The 21,979-nt window shown below is 37.4% G+C and overlaps 1 protein-coding gene across 1 annotated transcript in view; it reads right to left on the bottom strand.

Moving 5' to 3' along the window:
- CFAP54 (cilia and flagella associated protein 54) overlaps window positions 1–21,979 on the bottom strand; it is a 122,398-nt gene that overhangs the window by 56,635 nt on the left and 43,784 nt on the right. Inside the window, exons 28-41 of the mRNA XM_063134983.1 lie at window positions 21,491–21,625; window positions 20,689–20,788; window positions 17,855–17,938; window positions 17,048–17,174; window positions 16,386–16,488; window positions 13,985–14,079; window positions 10,536–10,766; window positions 9,174–9,316; window positions 6,331–6,528; window positions 5,171–5,325; window positions 2,268–2,495; window positions 1,425–1,648; window positions 1,198–1,330; window positions 334–421 (exon numbers count right to left, since the gene is read on the bottom strand). Coding sequence (XP_062991053.1) covers window positions 334–421; window positions 1,198–1,330; window positions 1,425–1,648; window positions 2,268–2,495; window positions 5,171–5,325; window positions 6,331–6,528; window positions 9,174–9,316; window positions 10,536–10,766; window positions 13,985–14,079; window positions 16,386–16,488; window positions 17,048–17,174; window positions 17,855–17,938; window positions 20,689–20,788; window positions 21,491–21,625 — 2,044 coding nt within the window. The remainder of the gene's footprint in view (window positions 1–333; window positions 422–1,197; window positions 1,331–1,424; window positions 1,649–2,267; window positions 2,496–5,170; window positions 5,326–6,330; window positions 6,529–9,173; window positions 9,317–10,535; window positions 10,767–13,984; window positions 14,080–16,385; window positions 16,489–17,047; window positions 17,175–17,854; window positions 17,939–20,688; window positions 20,789–21,490; window positions 21,626–21,979) is intronic.

Raw genomic sequence — 21,979 nt, forward strand, 5'->3', positions numbered from 1 at the left:
AACAATGAAATTGGGCAGCTTCAATACAGATATTTTCTTCTTTCTCACTGAAAAGAAGAACGAGCCCACAAACTCAGTGGATTCTTCAAAGAGGCAGTGAGTTACAGCAGTGGCAGACAGTTTTTCTGCTACATTGTCCCAATATTAGAAGTATTTAGAGCCAGGTTTATGAAGATTATCAACATAACATTTACATCACTGTGGTTAATATGACTTGCATATAATTTAGGAATGGCATATAACTACACAGGAGAAAAATATCAGCAATTCAAAAGGATATGAAGAGTAAAACTTCTGAGGATAATTAGGACTTTTATCAGTATGTGCTCTCACCTGAACTATCGAAATGGTGCTCATCAGCTGTTCCATTACATTTGGCAATAGCATGCAGCTTTTTTGCAGCGAAGTCTCTGCAGTGCACCTAAGAGAGATTTCCCCCCACATTGTCACACTTATTAACAACATGTTAAAACTAAGGTGACTAAATTCAGGCTCTTGTTGATATTTAGTTACTTAAAATTTGACTTCTGAAAACTTACTAGTTGTGATTAAAAATAAATAAATGTGCAAACAAATAATTAAAATCAACCATTAATTGTAACTAATATCCTTCCAAATGAGTGTCTGAAAATTCATATTAATAAGTTATACATATGAAGCTGAACAGGGTAGGGTTGCTTTGAAATTTGATCTTGCAAATTCTGATATGAACTGACCTGATCTGCACTTCACAGACTAAAGTGGAGATCAGAACTTAGAGTGCAATCCTAGGCATGTCTCCCCAGAAGTAAGTCCCACTATTTTCAATAGGTCTTACACCCAGGTAATTGTGCACAGGATTGGAGCCTTGGTTATCCACTAGCTTCCCCTCTTCCTGAATGTTCTGACACAGTTCTCCACTCAAAAATATTATCAAAATATGTTAAAAATTGAGAGAAAAATAATTTTAAAGTAAGTATTTAAATAAATATTTCAATGTGATTTTTTGTGTATTGATGCTTTTAATTGCAGATTAATGAACAGACTTATGAGTGAAAACATATGAATGGGAAATTCAGGGATGTGAAATAGATAGATTTCCCCATCACGGAGCCTTTTTCAGGCAACACAGAACCAGCAAAGACATACAGAACACTGTGCCAACATTCTTTAAATGTTTACAACACACCCATATTTCTCACATCTAACAAACTTTACCTTGTTTCCTGTATTAGTGACAAGTTGTTTAAATTGAGGGTGTGGGCTATTACAGTCACGGTGTTGTGTTTTTTCCTGTAGTTGTCTCTGAGCAAATACCAATAGAGGAGTCACTTGCTCAGTATATCTCTCACTAGAAAAAGCCAGACAGATTTTATAATAAAAACCTATTAATATTCCAGATAAACAACTCTTCCCTTCCAGAAGATAGCATATACATTACTTACTGTGTAACTGTGTTAAACTGCATGGCTATGTACACAAGTGATTCCCACTTCTTCAAATGAAATAAATATTCAAGAGTGCGCAGGACCATGTTACGTACTCCTTGCAGATCAACAACATTCACATCATCAAATGGATATTCAAAGGAAAGATTAAATCCACCTTCATCATCAGCAATGCCTCCTACACAACTTGGAACACAGAAATCTCCTTCAGCTTCAATAATCTATAAATTGAAAACAAAGTATTATAACAGAGATTCTATTTTTGTTGTTGTCATCATCATCACCAACGTCATGAAGTCCCAATTTCAAGATCCCTCTGCTTATATTCCCCTGAAGCCAAGTTGCTATCCAACAATGTAGCTAACCTTTCTGGATATGTTAAATTCTCCTTTAAGTACATGAAACTTGCTGCATATTCTCACGTTCCATTTCACACTTCCATAAGCGCCCACACCTTTCTAGCTTCAACACCATTGTATTAAATATGAAGTAGTGATACAACAAAGCACAAACTCCTTATAGAATTTAAGAAATTGAAAGATAAAAATGAACTGTAATGTAATTAGAAGTCATTATGATCTGAACATGTGATAAATCTCTTGCACAATCTGAGTGTTCTTTTAAAGCTCTGTTTTTAGAAGCTATGTTATAATAAATACTGTACACGGACAGTAATTTAAAGGTACAAAGTCCAAGTACATGAAAAACAAATAAATGTATGCTTTTAACAATAAATAAGCGAATAACATTTTGCTAACCTTTTCTTAGCCAGCTGTAAATCAGAAAATAAACGTAATACAGTATACCAGCCAAGTTAGTAATATATATATATATATTTACCTTAACAGAATTACTAGCCTGAAGATCAACTATCATGTCAAGCAACATATCTGATGCCATGTAGTATGGTAGCCAAATAGTGTTAAGAAATATCTCCTTGGTAATAGGAAATGGTTCACGAAAAGACAGTACATGGATAAGAATCGACTGTATTTCTGGAATATAGTTCCAAAGCTCTCGACACGCATTTTGAAGCAATGTCCAGTGGCCACCACGATGAGCAAGAACCTGATCATAATGCATCAAAATACAGATTTTAAGAGTGGGAGTTAGAGACTTCTCAGTGGCTTCACATTAATCATTACGTACAATTATGAAAAGCTGGTATTCTAAGCCTGCTTACTTGAGAATAGCCCCAGTGAATGAAGTGGACCTAACTTCAAGTTTAAGATCAGGCTGCACATTTGTACGTATATATTTCTCATGAAAGTTATGTATAATCTACTATTACTACTAATCTTCCCCAATATTTCATTAAGAAAGGTAATAGAAAAGCAGATAGCAATGCTCTGAATATTCCTCAAATTCATTCAAGTCACAATTTGCCACTATGAACCAATCCCACTGCAATTTCTTCCTAAAATCTTAATTTCCAAATCTCAACGTGCAGTCTGACATCACCAAGACTAACATTTTGTTTCATTTCTGTCATATATACAAGGCCATCATGTCACTCATGACCACATGCAAACTATGGCTGCCATGGAAGGTGAAATTCATACATACACACACACACACACACTTTATTTTTTATAAAACTATATATTCATTCTTATTCTTTAAGTACAAAGAAGTAATACAAACTTCCTTCTACAGCATGGAACTGTCAAGTAGGTTAACACATAATACCCATTTTAAATCAGGGGAGGTTAACTGAGGTCCCTAAGGTCATCTTCAGGGGTCCTTCTCTGTGAGCCCCTGCCAAAGGAAGTGAGGCAGGTGGCTACCAGGAGGAGGGCCTTCTCTGCTGTGGCACCCCGGCTGTGGAATGAGCTCCCTAAGGAGGTTCGCTTGGCACCTACATTATATGCTTTTAGACGCCAGGTGAAGACCTTTTTATTCTCCCAACATTTTAACAATCTATAAATACATTTTAACATGGTGTTTTAAATTTGCATTGCTGCTGTTTTTATCTGGTTGAGATTTTTTATTGTATTTTATATTATGGTTTTATACTGTTGTTTTATATTATGAATGGTTTTAATTTTTGTGAACCGCCCAGAGAGCTCCGGCTATAGGGCGGTATAGAAATGTAATAAATAAATAAATAAATAAACTGAGAGGAGGGAAGGGGCTTACACCTGACCAGGAAGTAGAGGGGGGAAACCATGTTTTTAAAGAGGAGCAGTAGATGGATGGACAGACACATTAATATCCTTCCACAACCAAGAAGCCAGATAGTTAATGGAAACTATGGATCTCTGAATCATAATTTTCATCTAAAGTTTCAAGATATCTTCTCCAAACATTGCACATTCCCTATCTGAAAGTTCTAAATATGTTCACAGGAATGTAGGAAGCTGCCTTATATCGAGACAGACAATTAGTCCATCTATCACAGTACAGTTGACACTGGATGGGAGCCGACAGGAGTCCTTCCTAGCCCTACCTGGAGATTGAACAGGTACTTTACCACCGAGTTTCAGCTCCTTCATGCTACAGATTTAGTGTGAAGTAGTAACATTCATATTCACTTTGTGCAACACAGTCATTGTAGAATTTAGGATTTGACCCTACGTGGGATTAAGCTGTGCTCAGGGGAACATCATATGTTAAAATGCTTAGCCAGGTTGAAGTTTGAGCATTGTAGCAATGTGCTCAGAGGACCCAGAAATTTACTTACTAAGGGTAAAGCAAAGGAGCTCTATAGATAACTGAACCCCACCTTGCAAAATAATTCTGATATTGTCTTCTTAAAGGATTTATTTAACATAGTAGGCAGTATCCAATGCTGCTACTGTGTTAGCTCAACAGCAAACTAGTGCTGGCTAGTACAACTGGAAATGAGCTGAAAGGACCCTTCTGGAACAAGGCAAGTCAGTGTTGCTCATGGACTTGTCCTGTTCCAGATGTAGTAGTTTCAGCTAGTTTCCTGGCAAGCACCAGTTTCCTATTGCACCAGCAGACATCTGCACCAGCATATCATGTTTAGAGCTGGTGGATTGCCACCACTGGATATTACCCAATAAGAGAAACCAATAAATATTAATGAAAAGGATTTTTTCTTATTGTTAATTTGTACTTTATAAGGTACCAACAGGGCAGTCTTCTTGGTTGGGAAGATCCAGGTTTTCTTACTATACTAGTCAACTAATAATTGGAGACAAGAGTCTGGAGCTGGATAGTTGTTTCTCGCTTCACTTATCATGCATCTAGAGGCATAGTTTATAAATAGTTCTCTCTTGAGTAGAGTATCTAGAGTAGAGAGCTTGGCTGCTGCCAGATTGGCTGTCAGAGATTTGAATTATACTACCCAGTACCCGCTAGAGTGGACTATGTAAAAGTCATGGGTCTTCATTGTCTCTGTCCCATGAATCATTGGGAAAGACGTTAAAAGCCCTTCTGTCCCATGTCCTTGATTGGTTCTGATCCTCCATTAAAATGAAGTGGGGTATAAAGCAGGAAGGCTCAAAACGTCAGAGGAAATCCAGATAAGCGCCTGCTGAGCTTTCCAAAGTCCCTGCTGTGAGGTCAAAAAGGCAGACTACTCTGGAAAGCCAGAAATACCCCCTCCTAGTAGAGTTAGATCCGACGATTTAGAGCCTATCTTCTACACTGTTCTGTTGACACCTGGATTAGAAAAGGGAGGTTATTAGAAGTGTATGAAATCAATATTGGTTTTACCCACTGGAAGTGTCTTTCTAATATACTAGTATAAACATAAAAATTCCAGAAGACATTACCACCGCTCTTCTAAGATGCAGAAAGGTTTTAGCAAAATGTTCCAACACAGCAGTAGAACAAAGAATTCTTTCACGTTCCTTCATGGGAATATACCCTTGAGGTAGTCGAAGAGTGTCTTTTTCAGTCATCTTTGTGCTGTGCTCAGAGGGGGCATCTGTATTGAAAACAAAGGAAATTATCACTGGGTTCAATTGAAAACAAGTTCTCAAAGATACTGGAATTAGAAATAATAGTTTCCAGAGCTGTTAATAACAGAATAAAAGTATTTACAGATAACGAGACGTAATCTTTCTAGTCCATAGTTATGCTGATCTGTTAACATTCAAGTTACAGATGCAATTTACCTAATATTCAAGAAATATACCACAGAACATATAGATATTATAGAGGATTTGGTTTTAATTGAATAATCGACAAATCTATAGTTCAATGATTATTTCAAGTTAGGAATCAGTGATCTAAAGATGACTTTTGGTTATCCAATCCGATATGGTCACCTGACTCAATATCTTTTCTGGGAAAATATCCTTCATGCCATATTTATTTATTTATTTATTTATTTATTTATTTATTACATTTCTATACCGCCCAATAGCCGGAGCTCTCTAGGCGGTTCACAGTACTTACCAGCACTGATTAGGTTTTCTGGTCAGGGAAAGGAACTGAGGACTTGCAGAAACCTTTATGCAGAGCTGCCCAGATTACTATCGGAAAACAACCACCTGTCCCTTTATTCTATATAAACTTCAGGACTGTCACTGTTCTTTAACTGAACACTAGATCACCAAGAGAAACAATTGATTTCTTCCTATTCCCCATCTTGCTGGTCTTCAATTTGTCCTGTTCTGTTTTGCCTTATATATACTCTGATATGCTTCTTTGCTTACTAACAACTACTCTGATTTTGACATTTCATCTGCCCAGAGACTTTGCAATCACTTGTCCCCATCCACATGAGACTTCTACCATCCTTAGAACATAGTCATAACAAGGCTAGAGATGAAGCACTGGTCAATATGCAGTGAAGGTTAGCTGTCTCATAGATGGTTCTTCTGGAAATAAGAGGGTGAATAAACCATTTATGGGGGGAATCCTCTCAACTTAGTTCACAGACCTGCTCAAGGATTGACAGACACCTGATCAATATGTAGTAACCCACCTGAATCTGGCACAGAAGATGACAGCTGGGTCAGATTAATGGGATCCATCATAGCATCAGTTTCAGGAGTGAGACAATTACTGTAGTCAAGTAGGCTTGAGCTGGAAACAGCATCCGAAGAAGCATTCTGTAATGTACGGTCAGAAGCAGGCAAGGAAGAACCAGAGTCGAAGGCAGGGGAAGTAGGGTCAAGTATGTCTGAGCAAAGAAGAGCAAGAAGTCTTGACTTGCTTGTAAACTGTTGGCAGCAGAATATTCAGGGCAAGAATTTCCTAGACTACAGAATGTTAAAAGATCTCCTTGCTTATTAAAAGAACAGACTTAGAAGCCAAGCTAAAGGAACAGGGAAATGTTCTGCCATTTTCCAGTGCAATTCTGATGGCTGAGGCCATTATTCTTGACCTTCAGGATTGGGTTTCTGATTTCCTAGCTGCTGGGACTTGACAAGATAAGTGGTGCAAGAAGGATAAAAGGCAGCACATGCTATGGTGAACCTTAAAAGATATCAAACAGCTAACCTATCCTAAGAGATGTAACAGAGAGCTACCAGAGTCAGATTTTCCTCTTGCCATGATAGCAGGCAATCCCCAAAAACCTCAAAAGGGAAAGTGAGGACACAGCTGCAATACTATGAAGTTAAAAGCAAAAGCAAGAAGGAAAAGCTCACTTAAACAAAAAATTGTATTAGTACACCTCTTTTAGGGTAGCCATTTGTCAGGATGAGTCATCATGTTCTGATTTAAACAGCATACCTTTCAGAGAAATGTCTTTAAGTGGATGAATTATTTTGGAACATCAAGACTGACTATATACCGTGTACACACAAAATACAAGCAATAAATAAATAATATATCAATATAAGTTCTGAAATCAAATGCAATGTTGTTTGCTCTGGAATTTATGAGTGCTCTTAGGAATTACTTTTGTCAAGGCACCAAACCATGCTTACAGTTTCCAAACAGCAAATAAAATAAATTCCACCAATCCTACTTTGCCTTAATAACCAAACTAAAAGGTTAGCAAAGAAATACTAAGAAGCCCCTTTTATTTTATTAACCTTAGTCTTCTTATTACTCCTAACCTGGACAATAAACTGAAGATCTGTTTTTAGTGATGACAAATTTAAACTGCACAAGAGAACCAAATATATGTGATTAAATGGATAGACAGAAGAATGTCTAAAAGAAGACGCTGAGATTATATGAATAACAAACCGAATGAGTCAAAATTGTAAAGAATTTCCCCCAAGATTTGTGGCATACCAGTTTTGCTGTATTAAGCATACAAAAGATTTCATGGGGGTGGGGTGGGGTACTGTGTGTAAGGTTGCAACAAGGATGTTGATGAGACAGAGGAAATGGCAAAAGGAAATGGGTGTGTTCAAGGTTCAGAAAAAGAATATTCGAGTAGGAGAAGGGGAAAATATGCAGATCATTTTCAAATATTTATAAGGATCTCAGAAATAAGACTTGTTCAGCAAAGAAAAACTCTTAAGGAGGTAATGGAAACCTTTCTGTGGATATTTTTTTAAAAATTGGCCTCTTTCTTATGGTTTAGATCAAGAGTCCTGTCATAGAGCAGGTATGATCCATTCAGCCTATTCGCACTATATTTAAAGGCTCCTCTACAAAACATATGATTTGCATGTTGGAACAAAAGGACTATTATTTAGCCTGGGACCCATCAGAATCTCTAGACTATGTCTGGGATTCAGAGCCATAAACTAGGATGGACCCAGATTAAAAATAAGTCAGGCAAGCAGAATAAAAACAAATAATTGGAACAGATGAACTGTACTAGATTTCGATAAGGAACTTCAAGACAGGTAATCAGAACAGGATCAACAACCAGAACTCATCGCAACCCCAGAAGCAGGAAAAGCAGCAGTGGGTTCAAGAAAACAGAGAGAAGCATGATTAGAAACACCAGGCATATCTGGAATAAAGGACCCAGACACAGATGTGGTACACAAACTACAGCTCAAACTACAGGGCATCAGGACAGAATGGATGCAAAGTTAAGCTCAGGCTTTAGAGAAAGACATGGTATTAGGACAGATAAGACATTGGCTGAGACAGACAAAATAAACACAGTGAAAATGCTCCCTGAGAACACGGATTGAATTCATGCTAAACTAGTTATACTGGTACTCCACCCTTACCAAATCCAAATTATTTTTAGTTCTACTATCCTGCTTTTGATCAATACAGCAGACCGAATATCATCTCTACATATTGACAAATCCGGACTTGGGTGCATGGCAAGGCAGAAAACAGTTCACTCTGCTCACAGAATCATGTGAATCCTTTGGTAATATTAAATGCTAAATCACTAGTTTTTAGCATTGAGCATTGACACCAGGCTCAGTCCTAGCCACCAACAGCCAACCTAAATAAAAAGACAATTTAAAATCATTTAAAAAGAAGTGAAAATTCTGACCGAATCTATGGTGACAGGTGATTGCTATTATTATTTGCACTAAGCTTTTGGAATGCAATAGAGGTTTTGTTGTTTTTATTTATTCATTCAGTTGCTTCCGACTCTTCATGACTTCATGGACCAGCCCACGCCAGAGCTTTCTGTCGGCTGTCGCCACCCCCAGCTCCCCCAAGGTCAAGTCTGTCACCTCCAGAATATCATCCATCCATCTTGCCCTTGGTCGGCCCCTCTTCCTTTTGCCTTCCACTTTCCTTAGCATCGGCCTCTTCTCCAGGGTATCCTGTCTTCTCATTATGTGGCCAAAGTACTTCAGTTTTGGCAATAGAGGTTAAATTCATTTTAATAAGAAATGAAATAAACCAAGATTACAAATACTTTGTTTATTGTCTATTTATATCTATTACCATTTTTTCTTCTGATTTTTCCTGATGGTGTTCCTTTTAAAATGGGAGAATTAAAAGTCTGCGTTTGCTCTTCCATTGTTGCTGTCATCACAATTGTGCCTGAATTGTTTAATGAGAATATTTCAGGGTCCAGTTCATCATAACTGCAGAACAAAACACTTATTAAAAATAGGCAGTGAGCAGGAGATACTAAATACATATAAAATGTCAATACTACAACTTCGTTATTCTTCAAATTTTTCAATCTTATTTTGATATTTAAAACACTAAACCGCTTAAATCCTGTACGTTTCTGTGAATTCCTGCTTTCATATTAACTTTCTCATGGACTTAGATATTCTAGTGAAGCCCTGCTCCACGTGCAATTATCATCAAAGTTGATATTGGCCACGTCTTCAAATAAGGCTGTGATTTATACTGTTTTGATGATTTGTATTCATTTTATTTTTAATTTCTAATAACCAAGTATGGAGAGAGGCAGTATAGAAATTAAATAAAACAAATAATAAAATTTAAACTATATATAGTTGCAGATTAGAACCAATAAGGAAACGTTCATATATCAACTATCTGGAGATATCCAAATTCTCCAGATCATGAGACCCAGAATCCAAATGCTTCCATTCTAGTATGGTTTTAATGTGTGCATTATTGTTTTTCTTTTTAAATCACACTAGGAAATCCTTAAAAACTGATACGGCAGGATATTAAGTAGAGGATAAACTGAGTAACACCAGATATGTTATCCTGAGCTCCTTGGAGATAGGAGAGCATACAAATATGATTAATAAATAAGAATCGAATGCTAACTACCAGCTGGGGGAAACCATGTGGAGAAAACCAAAAGGAGGAAGTTGCTGAACAAGAAGTAGAATAATTTCATACTACCCTGGCTAGTGCAGACCATATCAAGCACCAGAACAGGTACATGAAGAGGACTGTCCTGCCTAATAAGTTTTTTTGGATATGAATTCTGATGAACTTAGGTACCTGTCATTTATTTTGTTCCTTTCCGAGCTTATTTAGTTCACAATAATTGCACGAAAGCAGAAGGAAAGCGTGAACCAGTGCCAAAAGATGACAACTCTGTTAATAGATAAGTAAGTTTAATTTCTTCTGCACATCTTGGGTAACAGACGAATGAAACGAACTACAGTGGTTTGTTAAGACATCGCAAAAAGAGTTGCACAATCAGACTTCTGAACTGAGTATCGTGTATTCCACTGAGGAATGCCAGCTATTATCTTGTGAAAACAAAGGATGAGGAAAAAAGCAGGACATTTTGAAGGATGTGCAAGAGGCCCCAAGGGCACTGATAGTTTGTGCCAGTAGGGACTAATAATTACATTCAACAAATTTTACCTGTCCAGGTTTCGTAAAGAATTAATTTCAATATTATAGAGCTCTTCTATCCGTTTTTTTAACAAACTGAAGTGAATAACTGCCAGGAAAATGTTCAGCTGTGATCGCCATGGTATCTCTTCCATGTAAATTCGGCGGAACCTTCTTCGTTTTATGTAGATGTTAGAACGTAAATTCAGCCTTTGTACCAGCACCTGAAAAGCCATTTTTCGTGATTCTTCTTTGACTTTCCTAAATGAAACCAGAGGAACAGCATTTTCAAACACAACAACATCTTGTATTTTGGAATACAAAGAACTATGCTATCTGAAATAAGGTTTTTTCCAACATCTCAATGGAGTAGCTGTAGGAGGGCGAAAGCTCTGAGATGATAAAAAGAACCATTTTTTTTCTTGAGAGTCTTCACCTGGGAAATCATATCCATTGATTCTTGAGAAAACTACATTTCCCAGATCTATGCTGCAGAATGGTCTGGGAGGGTTATTGGGACTGGACACCTCCTGTACACAAAGAAGGGAGGCATCAGGAGTGAGACAGGGTCAAAACTGTTTGGATTGCTCAAATAATTTTGATTTCTTGATCTGAAGGGGAAATAGTTTAACTTAATCCAAGCCAACCCAGTTCAAGCTTTGGGGAGCTCACCAGTCACTTGCAAATCTTAAAGAAATCAAACATTATCAAAACATTCATTTACTATTATTATTATTAATATTAATGTTAATATTTATTTATAAAGCACCATCAATTTTCATGGTGCTGTACAAAATAAAACAAAACAAGACAATTTGCCGTATGGCTTACAATCTAAAATCACCGTAACAGACAGGGGAGGGAGGGGGAAAACCAATAGGGGTAGGGGACATTAAAACTAAATATAGACTAGTATGACCATGCTACGGTTAAAAAGCTTTCGAGAAAAGAAATGATTTCAAGTGAGATTTAAAAACAGAAATTGACGTCGTGGTCCGCAAATGCACTGGAAGAGAATTCCAGGCATAGAGGGCAGTGAGCGAGAACGGGCAAAGACGAGCGAGAGATGTGGAAACTCTTGGGCAGGTAAGAGACATGGTGTTATTGGAGCGGAGGGCACGAGCAGGACGATGAAGTGAAATAAGGGATGAAAGGTAGGGAGCCAGATTATGACAGGCTTTAAAAGTAAGAAGAAGAAGATTGTATTGGATTCTATATGAGATAGGAAGCCAGTGGAGGGATTTTAAAAGCGGGGTGACATGATCAAAACGACGAGCCAAGAAAATATTCCTAGCCGCCGAATGATGAATGGAGACCAGTGGAAACAAATGAGAAGAGGGAAGACCAGTCAACAAAAGATTACAATAATCCAGGCGAGAACTAACCAAAACATGAACAAGGGTCTTGGTGGAAGAGACCAATAAGAACGGCCGAATTTTAGTGATGTTGTACAAGAAAAAACGACAAGACTTAGCTACAGCCTCGATATGTGACGAAAAGGAAAGTGAAGAATTAAAAATAAAACCAAGGCTACGAGCTTCCTCAACAGGATGGAGTGTAACATTATTAATGGTGATAGAGAATGAAGGAGAAGGAAGAGATTTAGGAGGAAAAACTAGCAATTCTGTTTTTGCCATGCTCAGTTTCAGTCGGCGCCGCAGCATCCAGGCAGAAACATCCACGAGACAGGCTGAGATACGATCCTGAACATCAGACCACAAATCTGGGGAAGAAAGATATAGTTGAGTATCGTCGGCATATAGATGGTATTGAAGGCCATGGGAACGAATAAGATTACCCAAGGATAATGTGTAAAGAGAAAACAACAATGGGCCAAGCACAGAGCCCTGAGGAACCCCGACTGAAAGGGGAAAGGAACCAGATGAGAGACCATTCGCCGATATGTTAAATGACCGGCCTGATAAGTAAGAGGCGAACCAGTCATAGACCAAGTCGCAAAATCCAAGGTCACAAAGAGAGCTCAACAAGAGATCATTATCGACCGTATCAACGGCTGCGGTAAGGTCCAGAAGAATAAGGACAGAGTAAAGGCCTTTAGACTTGGCAAGAAAAAAATCATTAGTAATCCTAGTAAGTGCAGTCTCAGTGGAATGCAGACGATGAAAACCAGACTGAAAAGGATCAAGGGAAGAGGTAGAAGAGAGAAAGTCAAGACACCGGGAGTAAACCACCCGTTCCAGAATCTTTGAGGCGAATGGCAACAAAGAGACAGGGCGGTAATTAGAGAGCTAAAGCGTGTCAATAGATTTTTTTTAAGAATAGGAGAAACAGTAGTGTGCTTATAGACAGAGGGAAATGAACCAGAAGCCAAGGAGGTGTTAACAATGTGAAGTAGAGAAGGAAGAATAGCAGAAGTAAGCTTAATAAAAACCCGGGAAGGAATGGGGTCAAGGGAACGAGTAGAAAGATTGGAAGATGACAGTATTCTTGAGAGTTCATCAACCGAAGACAGTGGGAACTCGGAGAAGGTGGCAGAGGGAGTTGAAGATAGGGGGACCAGAATACAAGAAGGAGCAGAGTTAGCCAGGTTGGAATGAAGTGTTTGAATTTTAGAATTGAAAAAAAAAAGCAAAATCAGTGGCAGTTAAAGAAGGAGGTAAGGACGGGGAAGAGGGCTTCAGGAGAGAATGAAAGAAAGTAAAGAGCTGATTAATGTTCCTTGCATCCGACTGAATAAGCTGGGAGTAATACTACTGTTTAGCTGAGGAAATGGCAGAAGAGATAGAAGAAAGCATAAATTTATAGTGAATAAAATCTGCCCAATCCTGGACCTCCACCATAGACGCTCAGCAGCCCAAGAACAGGAACGAAGATAGCAAAGGTAGTTGGTAAGCCAGGGTTGGGGATGAGAGGGACAGACCAGCCGTGTTGAAGAAGAAGCAAAGGTATCAAAAGTCGAGGATAGAGAGGAATTGAAAAGAGATACAGCTGAATCCAGGGACTCCGCAGAGGTAACAGAAGGCAGAGAGGAGGATAAAGACGGAGAAAAAGTGTCATAGTTAATAGATTGAAGATCGCGACAAGCACGAGAGACCGGCAGCAAGGGAGGGGGAGTATGAGTAAGCAAGAATGAAACCAAATGATGATCAGAGTGAGGAAACTCTGCAGTAGAGAGGTTATTAATGGAGCAATTCCTAGAAAAACAAGATCCAAGCAATGCCTCAGAGAGTGTGAAGGCAGAGAAGACCAAAGCTTCAGATCAAAAGAGGAAGATAAAGATAGAAAATGCAAAGCAGCAGAGTCATGAGGATCATCCACATGAATATTAAAATCACCCAAAATAAGCATAGGAGAGTTATCGGAAAGAAAGAAAGATAACCATGAGTCAAAATCAGAAATGAATATTGATATTTCTAGTATCTTAAATGAAATACACCACAAATTCAGAAATACAGCCAAAACTGAAATCCAGTTAAATGTTATGTGATAAATTATATTACATAAAATAGCTGAGTTACCTGTCAGAAGCTTTTTGCCTGCCCCGGTATTTAACAGGATGTTTAGCATGCTCTCTTTTCTTAGACATCTTCTTGGGTGTTGGTGACTCTCTTGTCTGGATAAAAATAGTATTCTTCAAATACCATAATTTCAGTGCACTACAGGCATGAACTGCAGATCTGTATATCTAATGTATCTCAGAATTCAGTCACAGTAGATAGCAGAGTACTATGATCTATTTTTTAACAAATTTATTGTAAAGAAAATATTTGCATTTTACCTGGATACATGGCTGTCAAGAAAAGATGAGGAGCTAACCTCAAGAATCTACTTTTGTGCTTTCAAACCTGTGAAGTTCTTCATTTGGGATGTTCCCCAGGTGCTTGGGACAGGAGAATTCAATTGTGTGTTTACAGGTACATGAATATATGCACTCTTAACATACCATAAAAGTTTCCCTCAAGTTTACATAGTTGAGACACCTGTCTCCAAGTCTTCCATTTGCATTGTTTTAAATCTGTTAACTGTTTTTAAAATCTTTACACTGCTGCTAGGCTTATCAGGTTTTTATTTTTATTTTATACTCTAGTTTTAAACTTTGATATTATGTTTTATAGTGTTATATTTTATACTTTTAATTGTTGTTAACCATCCACAGAACTTTGCCTATTGGATGGTATAGAAATGTAATAAATAAATAAATAGAGCAGTACTATCTGCTATGCCATAACCTGGGTTCTTGTATAATTTGTTATCTAAGTAAGGTTTTGTAATGCTTCTTCTCCACTTTAAGTGTGAACTACAGAGCACATTTTTCAACATAAAAAAGTAGATATGAACAAAACAATTTGATAGGGGAGCAAGATATATGCTAGGCAATAATATTAACAGGTCATTGAGTGTATAGATTTGCAATTAGATTCAGTGACAGCAAATCACTTCTTTTCAGGTAAGTATATTACATACTTCTTTTATGAAAATCTACTCTCCCTTTAGTTTTCAGATCCCTCAGTTTGTGCTTGCACATTCTAATCATGGGTCATTAGATGGTTCTTCATTGAAAGGAATCATGGAATGTACCTATAGCAGCAGTGGACAACTTGCACGACACTCCAGATGTTCTGGCAAGGGCTGTTAGGAGTTGTAGGCCAAAGCATCTGCAGGGTCACAAGTTGCTCACATGCAGTGTGGGACAATACTGAATCTTTCAAGGAACTAAGATGGTCGGCACCAAGGAGGAAGTTTTCTAAGACTGTTGCGTAGCCTGCAAAAGGGCAGACAACACTGTGATCACAACAGTGGAGAAGGCTTCAGACTGCACTATCTCAAAGACTGGGTCCTTTAGAGGCACCACTAGTACATGGATTTACAGCCCTAGAAAATGTGTTATATGGAGCACTCGCTTGATAAAAGGTCTTGTGTTGTCAGAGGCAGAAGGGGGGTGTTGTGCTTCTACTGCCACATCTAGGGAGGAGAAAGGTAACACAACTGAAGACAAAGATGCCAAATCAGAATGGTACTCCTCTGAAACCAACAAGGGACTCCTACTAACTGGCATGCTGAAGGAGCTAGAAAATCCATCTGTGGCATTACTGACAAAAAGGGATAAGTGGGGTATAGAGCCAAAAGAGGACCGACAAAACATAATGTTGTTGCACAATATCAGAAGCACCTGCTGGTGTTGAGGAGTCGGTGTTGACAATACTGAAAAGTCAATTAGTTCTGGGGAGAGTCTCAATACAGTTAGCATGACAGTACAGGTCTGATGAAAGGTCTGTAACAGTGTAAGGCCCTTGAAGAGATTCTACCATCAACGCTGCTATAACACCATGTGGGATCCTCTTGGACAGACCTTCAGGGACGAGATCCAAAAAGGAAGGGACTAGTGATCTTATATGCCATAAAGAAGATACTGAATGTTGCTGAGACCCTTCACATCCTGACGATCCCCAGCTTCTGCAATCGAGTAAAAACTTCCTGAATAGGCTGAATCCAGAGAGCCCTCACATACACCTGCCCAGGAAAGGGGGGCTGACCTTTTGCCTGTATACTGATTTGCATTGGATTTGTCCCTCAATTACCATAATGCCGAGTCTAACACTCTAAGTGGGACAACATTTCATTACACAGTTCCAACATTTTTGTCCAGAATATTCATATGTCAAGACATCTAATATAAACAGCAGCATGTCCCTCTTGACATATCCAGCAGGAGTCCTGATGTAGATGAAAATACAGCATATCTTATGTGGAGTAAGATACCACTGAAACTGAATTTTTATATAAATCTTCAGGTCAATAGATATTAGAGGTGATGGTACACCAGACTATGTCCAAACTTTTAATATATAATTAATGCATTTATAATCAGAGCAGCTAACAGTTTTCAAAATCAAAATGAAGAAATAATATACAACTTACTTGTTGAACATCTGGTGTTGCATTTGTCTTTCCATCTGCAGTACTACGAACTTTCCCTCTTTTTCTTGGAGTTTGCTTGATACCAAGAAGGAATTTATTCCGCCTGGTAATTAAGAACAATGAAAATTATACATAAGTGTATTTCAGAAAGTAACATCAATTTTGACAGTCTGTGAAGGCAACCATTTACTATTTACTTCCAAACCAACCATATACTTTAAGTGTATTTCCACAAAGTACATGGGCACTATTAAATGGCATCCAACTTCAATATGAACTGTGAACGTTCCGTATTTCAAAGGAGTGGTTCCTAGAACATACTTATTCTAATCTGATTTCACCGTTGAGATGTAAGAGAAACAAGCCTACCGAAGTGAGATGTGGGATGTAAGAGAAACAAGTCTACTAAAACAATAATTCATTGAAGTTTGATTTTTTTTCTAATTTGGAGTCTCGGGTCAAATACTAATGCTTACAAACCACTAATTGCAAATTATGGACAAAAGATACTGGAACAACCCCATTAATACATAAATATGCTTTGGCTAATAGTTCACTACATCTATACCTTCTATAGTTGCTTGACCTACAAGACCTATAGAATATTTTCCGTAAAATGGAAAAAGAAATCGTTATATGCTCTTACATTTTTTCCTACCTACTTTTTAAGGTAGTCTTGTACTTCATCAGCCCATTCTGCTGTTCGTGCAAATCTCTCTTCACTTATTGCTTTGTATACAAGTTTTACAAAATATTCAAGAAAACGGGGGCTCTTCTTGAATTTCAGCACTATGCAAATATAAAATAATTGTTATTCCATGTGATCTTATATTTAGCATTGTTTTAGCATTTTACTGTTACTTTTTAATTAAAGGAATCCACAAAGAAATCTCAATTATATTATGTTAGGAAGAAGTCCAAGAATACAATACAAAAATCTAAGAACTAGTAAGGATCTAAAAGGCAGCCTGTTCAGTGGATTGGGGTCCAGCGCAAAATGAAAGACTTCACGGATCTCATTCAAAATATTCTTTATGGGTTGAGTGAAGCAGGTTTCCATGCACAAAAGCTTGAAATTGTTAATTTAAAACCAGCTGTCCTAATTTTATCAGAAATGTAAGTACTATACTAAATTATATCAGACTAACAAGAAACAATCTTGTCATCAGTTATAAACATTCAATTCCTATTGAGTTCAATCAAATATATGCATGAATGATTAGATACAAGATTACAGTTACAAGACATGGTCCAATGAGTGACTATAGCCATAGTTCTCTTTGTACATTGACACTTTGTTCAGGATAAGATAACACATTTGCTTCTTTTGGATTTTTTTAGAAAGCCATTTGAAATTGATACCATGTCCTAATTAGAATTGCTTTTTAATTACAGTTTCAATATCTCAATGCAAGTACTGAATGAAAAATAAAATCAATATGCTAACATTATGTATTAAAAATTGTTACCTTCCCTATAGGCAGTTTTTGTTTGCCAGTTTGAAACTACGGGATACAAGAGCAAAGTATCTTCTTCTCCTGTAAGATCCTGTCCTAGATAGGCAAAATGAAACAAAATACAACTTGACAAAAGAGCAAAGATGAAGAGTTATATACATTGGACACAATCCAACAAAAATCAAACACTTCTAAGTGCCACTAATTGCAATGATAGTTAATTACTTTATTGTATGTATTCAATAAAATACAAATTTCCTCTACAAATAGTGCTCAATCAGCTAAAAACACTAAAATATAAGATGATTAGAGTAATCAGTTGAACACATATCAATTAAAAAAAGGATTTTTTAGCACCCACCACTTTAGCAAACAGCTTAAAAGCCAATATTGTGTCTGATGTTGGACTGGGAGTAGGGAGATCCGAGTTCTAATCCCCACTCAGCTATGGAAGCCCACGGGGTGACTTCGGGCCAGTCAAAGACTCTCAGCCTAACCTACCTAACAGGGTTGTTGTGAGGATAAAATGGAGAGGAGGAGGATTATGTATGCCACCTTGGGTTCCTTGGAGGTAAAAAGGCGGGATATAAATGTAATAATAAATAAATAAATAAATAAACTGAAAGTGCCATACTATGTTTTTATATATTCCCTCTAGTGCAGTGGTTCCCAATTAGCTAAGTACTACGGACCCCTTGTTTTTCAAATCCCAAGCCATGGACCCCCTCATTTTTTTTAAAAAAATGTTATCTCTATGGTAGTTATTATTATTATTATTATTATTTATTTATTTATTTATTTATATAGCACCATTTGTGCGAAGCAATTTTTTGGAGAAAATAAGGGGAAGCCCCTGATAAGCAAAGGATTTTAGGTATACTAAAAAAAACCATAAAATTTGTGATATTTGTGATATTACTATGCAAAAATGACAATGATTTAGTTAGGAATATAAAGACAAATTTAATTTTATTAACGTCTAGTTTACAATTGAACAAATTATGACATATCTAGCAGCTACTAAACCTAAATGTGTTGGGAGAAATCATGCCTCTTTTTGTCCCAATCCCTTCCACATCCCATTCAATATTTCCTACTTTTAATCTCAAATCTGGATCAACATTGAGCCGATTTCTATGCTTGTTCTTCATATAACAAAATGTTGAAAATGTTTGTTTACAAAGATATGTGGAACAAAGGGGAACTAGGTGTTTCAAAGCTTTTTCACCTAACTTCTTATAATCAGGAAAAACCTTCACCCAGAATTGGTCCAGTCTATATTCTTTGAAAAATGATTTCAATGAACCATCACAAGTCACGTCAACAAGTGCATCTTCTGCAGATAGAGTTGTTAGTTGTACATCACCACATTCAAAAGGATTCCTTATCCATGAGTTTTCAGGATTAGGTGCAGGGAAGTAATCTCTGAAGCTAATCGCTAAATCACGCAGGTGCTCAGTGATGTTATATTTTACTTCTGGTAGGAATTCATCATCAGTGGACTCCAGAAATGAATGGTGAATATATGAATGGTGCCACGGACCCCCTGAGTGGGTTACGCAGACCCCCTCCACGGACTATCAATTGGGAACCACAGTGTTTCTCTTCCAAGAGGGTGTCTTTTCCTACCCAATTGGAGTCAAATTTGCTGAGGGATTCTGTTTCAAGGTTCTCCCAGGTAGACTCAAGGCTCATAATTTTCTGCCCAAAAAGGCATCTCAGTGTAATAAGCTCCTTCTAAAAACTATGGACTCTCCTGCCTCCTAGGAATTTCAGGTAAATTCATAGGGCACCATATGCCAACAGGGAAGTGAATTTCTTCCCTTTCTATGAAATATTCCCACTTCCCTCCTGGTTGGTGTTCTTGTTCCCTCCTAAATTCTTCTCCATGTTTACTCTGGACTCCACATCCCCCATCAGTTCTTTCCCTTGCCTTCTCTTCTCCCCACTTTTCCTCTTGCCTTTCTTGCCTTTATCTTTTTATTCACATTTGATGGCCACTCTCTCTCTTCTCTGCCCATCCTCCCCCTCACCCCAACTGCAGTGCCATATAGCAGCTGGAACAGACTGTGGGCAAAAGATGGCTATCAGTGTTATTAGTTTGGGCTGTCATCAACTGTGGCCACCCCAACCTAGCCATTCTCAGCAGTGCTGGGGCTTTGTACGGAGCAGCAAGCCCAGACATAGCATCAGACCATCCTGCAGGAGCCTGGTCGAAAGTAGCAATCTCCTATAGGATATTCAAAATGTATGTTCTTGGAAGAAAGCAGTTTTGATTACTACTGAACATGTAATACTGTGGTAAAAGGTAAGGTCTGCCTGGCGCCTACACTGTACTCGTTTCGTCGCCAGCTGAAGACCTTTTTATTCTCTCAGTATTTTAACACTTAATTTTAACTTAAATTTAAATTTTACTGTTGTAACTCTGTATTTTAATCTTATATCAATTTTGCTGCATGGTTTTATCCTGGTTGTGCTTTTTATACTGTATTTTGTATTTGTGTTTTTAACCTGTTGGTTGTTTTATTATGGTTTTAATTTTTGTGAACCGCCCAGAGAGCTTCAGCTATTGGGCAGTATAAAAATGTAATAAATAAATAAATAAATAAATAAAAACAAAATAAAGGATTAATTAAAAAAATCAGTTTTGCAGGCTGACAGATTTTATATTTGAAGGTCATACCGACAGTGGATTAGTACCTAAATACGATTAATATTAATCTTACATTATCTTTCATATTCAAAAAAGGAAACAAAAATTCCAGTGTCTGTATTTAATGTGTTTAGAACTTGAAATGAATTTAGTAGAAATGATGTCAGATTTTAAAGTATGCATTAAAATCTACCTGGTTTGGTCAGTTTGAGCAGGTTCGTTTCCAGAGCTTCTAAGTTTTCATTTACTTTTTCAGCTGCAGCTATTTGTGCCTTCAGCCTTTTGGAAGAAATCTATAATAATCAGTTAATAAATTGTTTTTATTGTTGTTGTTACATTATTATTATTATTAATATATATAGTAAGCGGAATCATCAACACAAAAGTATTTCATTTACATCTAATTTCAAAATACTACAAAATACTGTTTCTAGACAACATGCTACTAAAATCAATGAAGTATTGCAAAATGTAAATTTCAGTCCTGTCATGTAATGATTGCTTTGGTTACAGGTTAACTGAAAAAATAACCAAATTGCTTTTTTTTCAGAGTTAGCAGAAAATAACCAAATTGGTAATTTTTCAGAGTTAGCAGAAAAGGTTGAAGAAAAAGGAAAAGGAATATTTTAGTAGAGAAAGCAAATATATATATATAGGTGTAGTAGAAATAAAAAGTTTGTTTGCAAATTCTGTTCTGGGAAAAGGCAGGGAACAAACTAAAGAGAGAAGGGTCTAGATGGAGGGAGTAGCCTTACCTTGCCTGGGGTGGGGTGGGGTGGGGCTTAAGCTATCATGGACACCTCCTTGCTAAAAGAGTGAATGGTCAAATACATGGCACGTCACAGTACATGGCTATTGGGTTGTGTTCTGCTTGCTGAATTTCAACTGTTTCAATCCTGTGTTAATTAATCTCTTCCAAACAAAAGCATGTACTGGTACTACTATACAGCATAAATCACTATAGATAAGAGGAAACGAAAAACTAGAGCAGTTACCTCTTCTTCTTGTACTTCATCCATTGCTTCTCCAGCTACAGCCATTTGAGATGCTGTCTGTGAGGAATCCAGCAACTTTTTCCCATAGTTAATAATAACTATTGCTAATTCATAGTCTTTCCATGCGCGTAATACCTATTGAATATACTTTATGTATTTTCATTTAATAGTCACAAGTTCTTCTATAAAAATAACCGAATCCTGTGCCATTTTATATACTAAGCCTTAAACCCAAGTAAAATGAGTGTGTATACAGCCCTTCTGTATGCATGCACAATTGGGTGCAAATGGGGTTATGCTCCAAAGGTCTCCTATCTTTTGAGGGCTGATTTCAAGGGTACTGGTCCGGCCAGCTACGGCTGGAAGAAGGAATTGGAAAAGCCTCCTTGCACAAATAAAAGAAATGCCACACTTCTCCAGATCCAAGCCTATGAAATATATTGCAGTATGTTGTTATTTTTAGGTTAGAGCCAATTTCATCAAAAGCAT

The sequence above is a fragment of the Elgaria multicarinata genome, chromosome 9, assembly GCF_023053635.1.
Source record: "Elgaria multicarinata webbii isolate HBS135686 ecotype San Diego chromosome 9, rElgMul1.1.pri, whole genome shotgun sequence".
Lineage (NCBI taxonomy): Eukaryota > Metazoa > Chordata > Lepidosauria > Squamata > Anguidae > Elgaria > Elgaria multicarinata.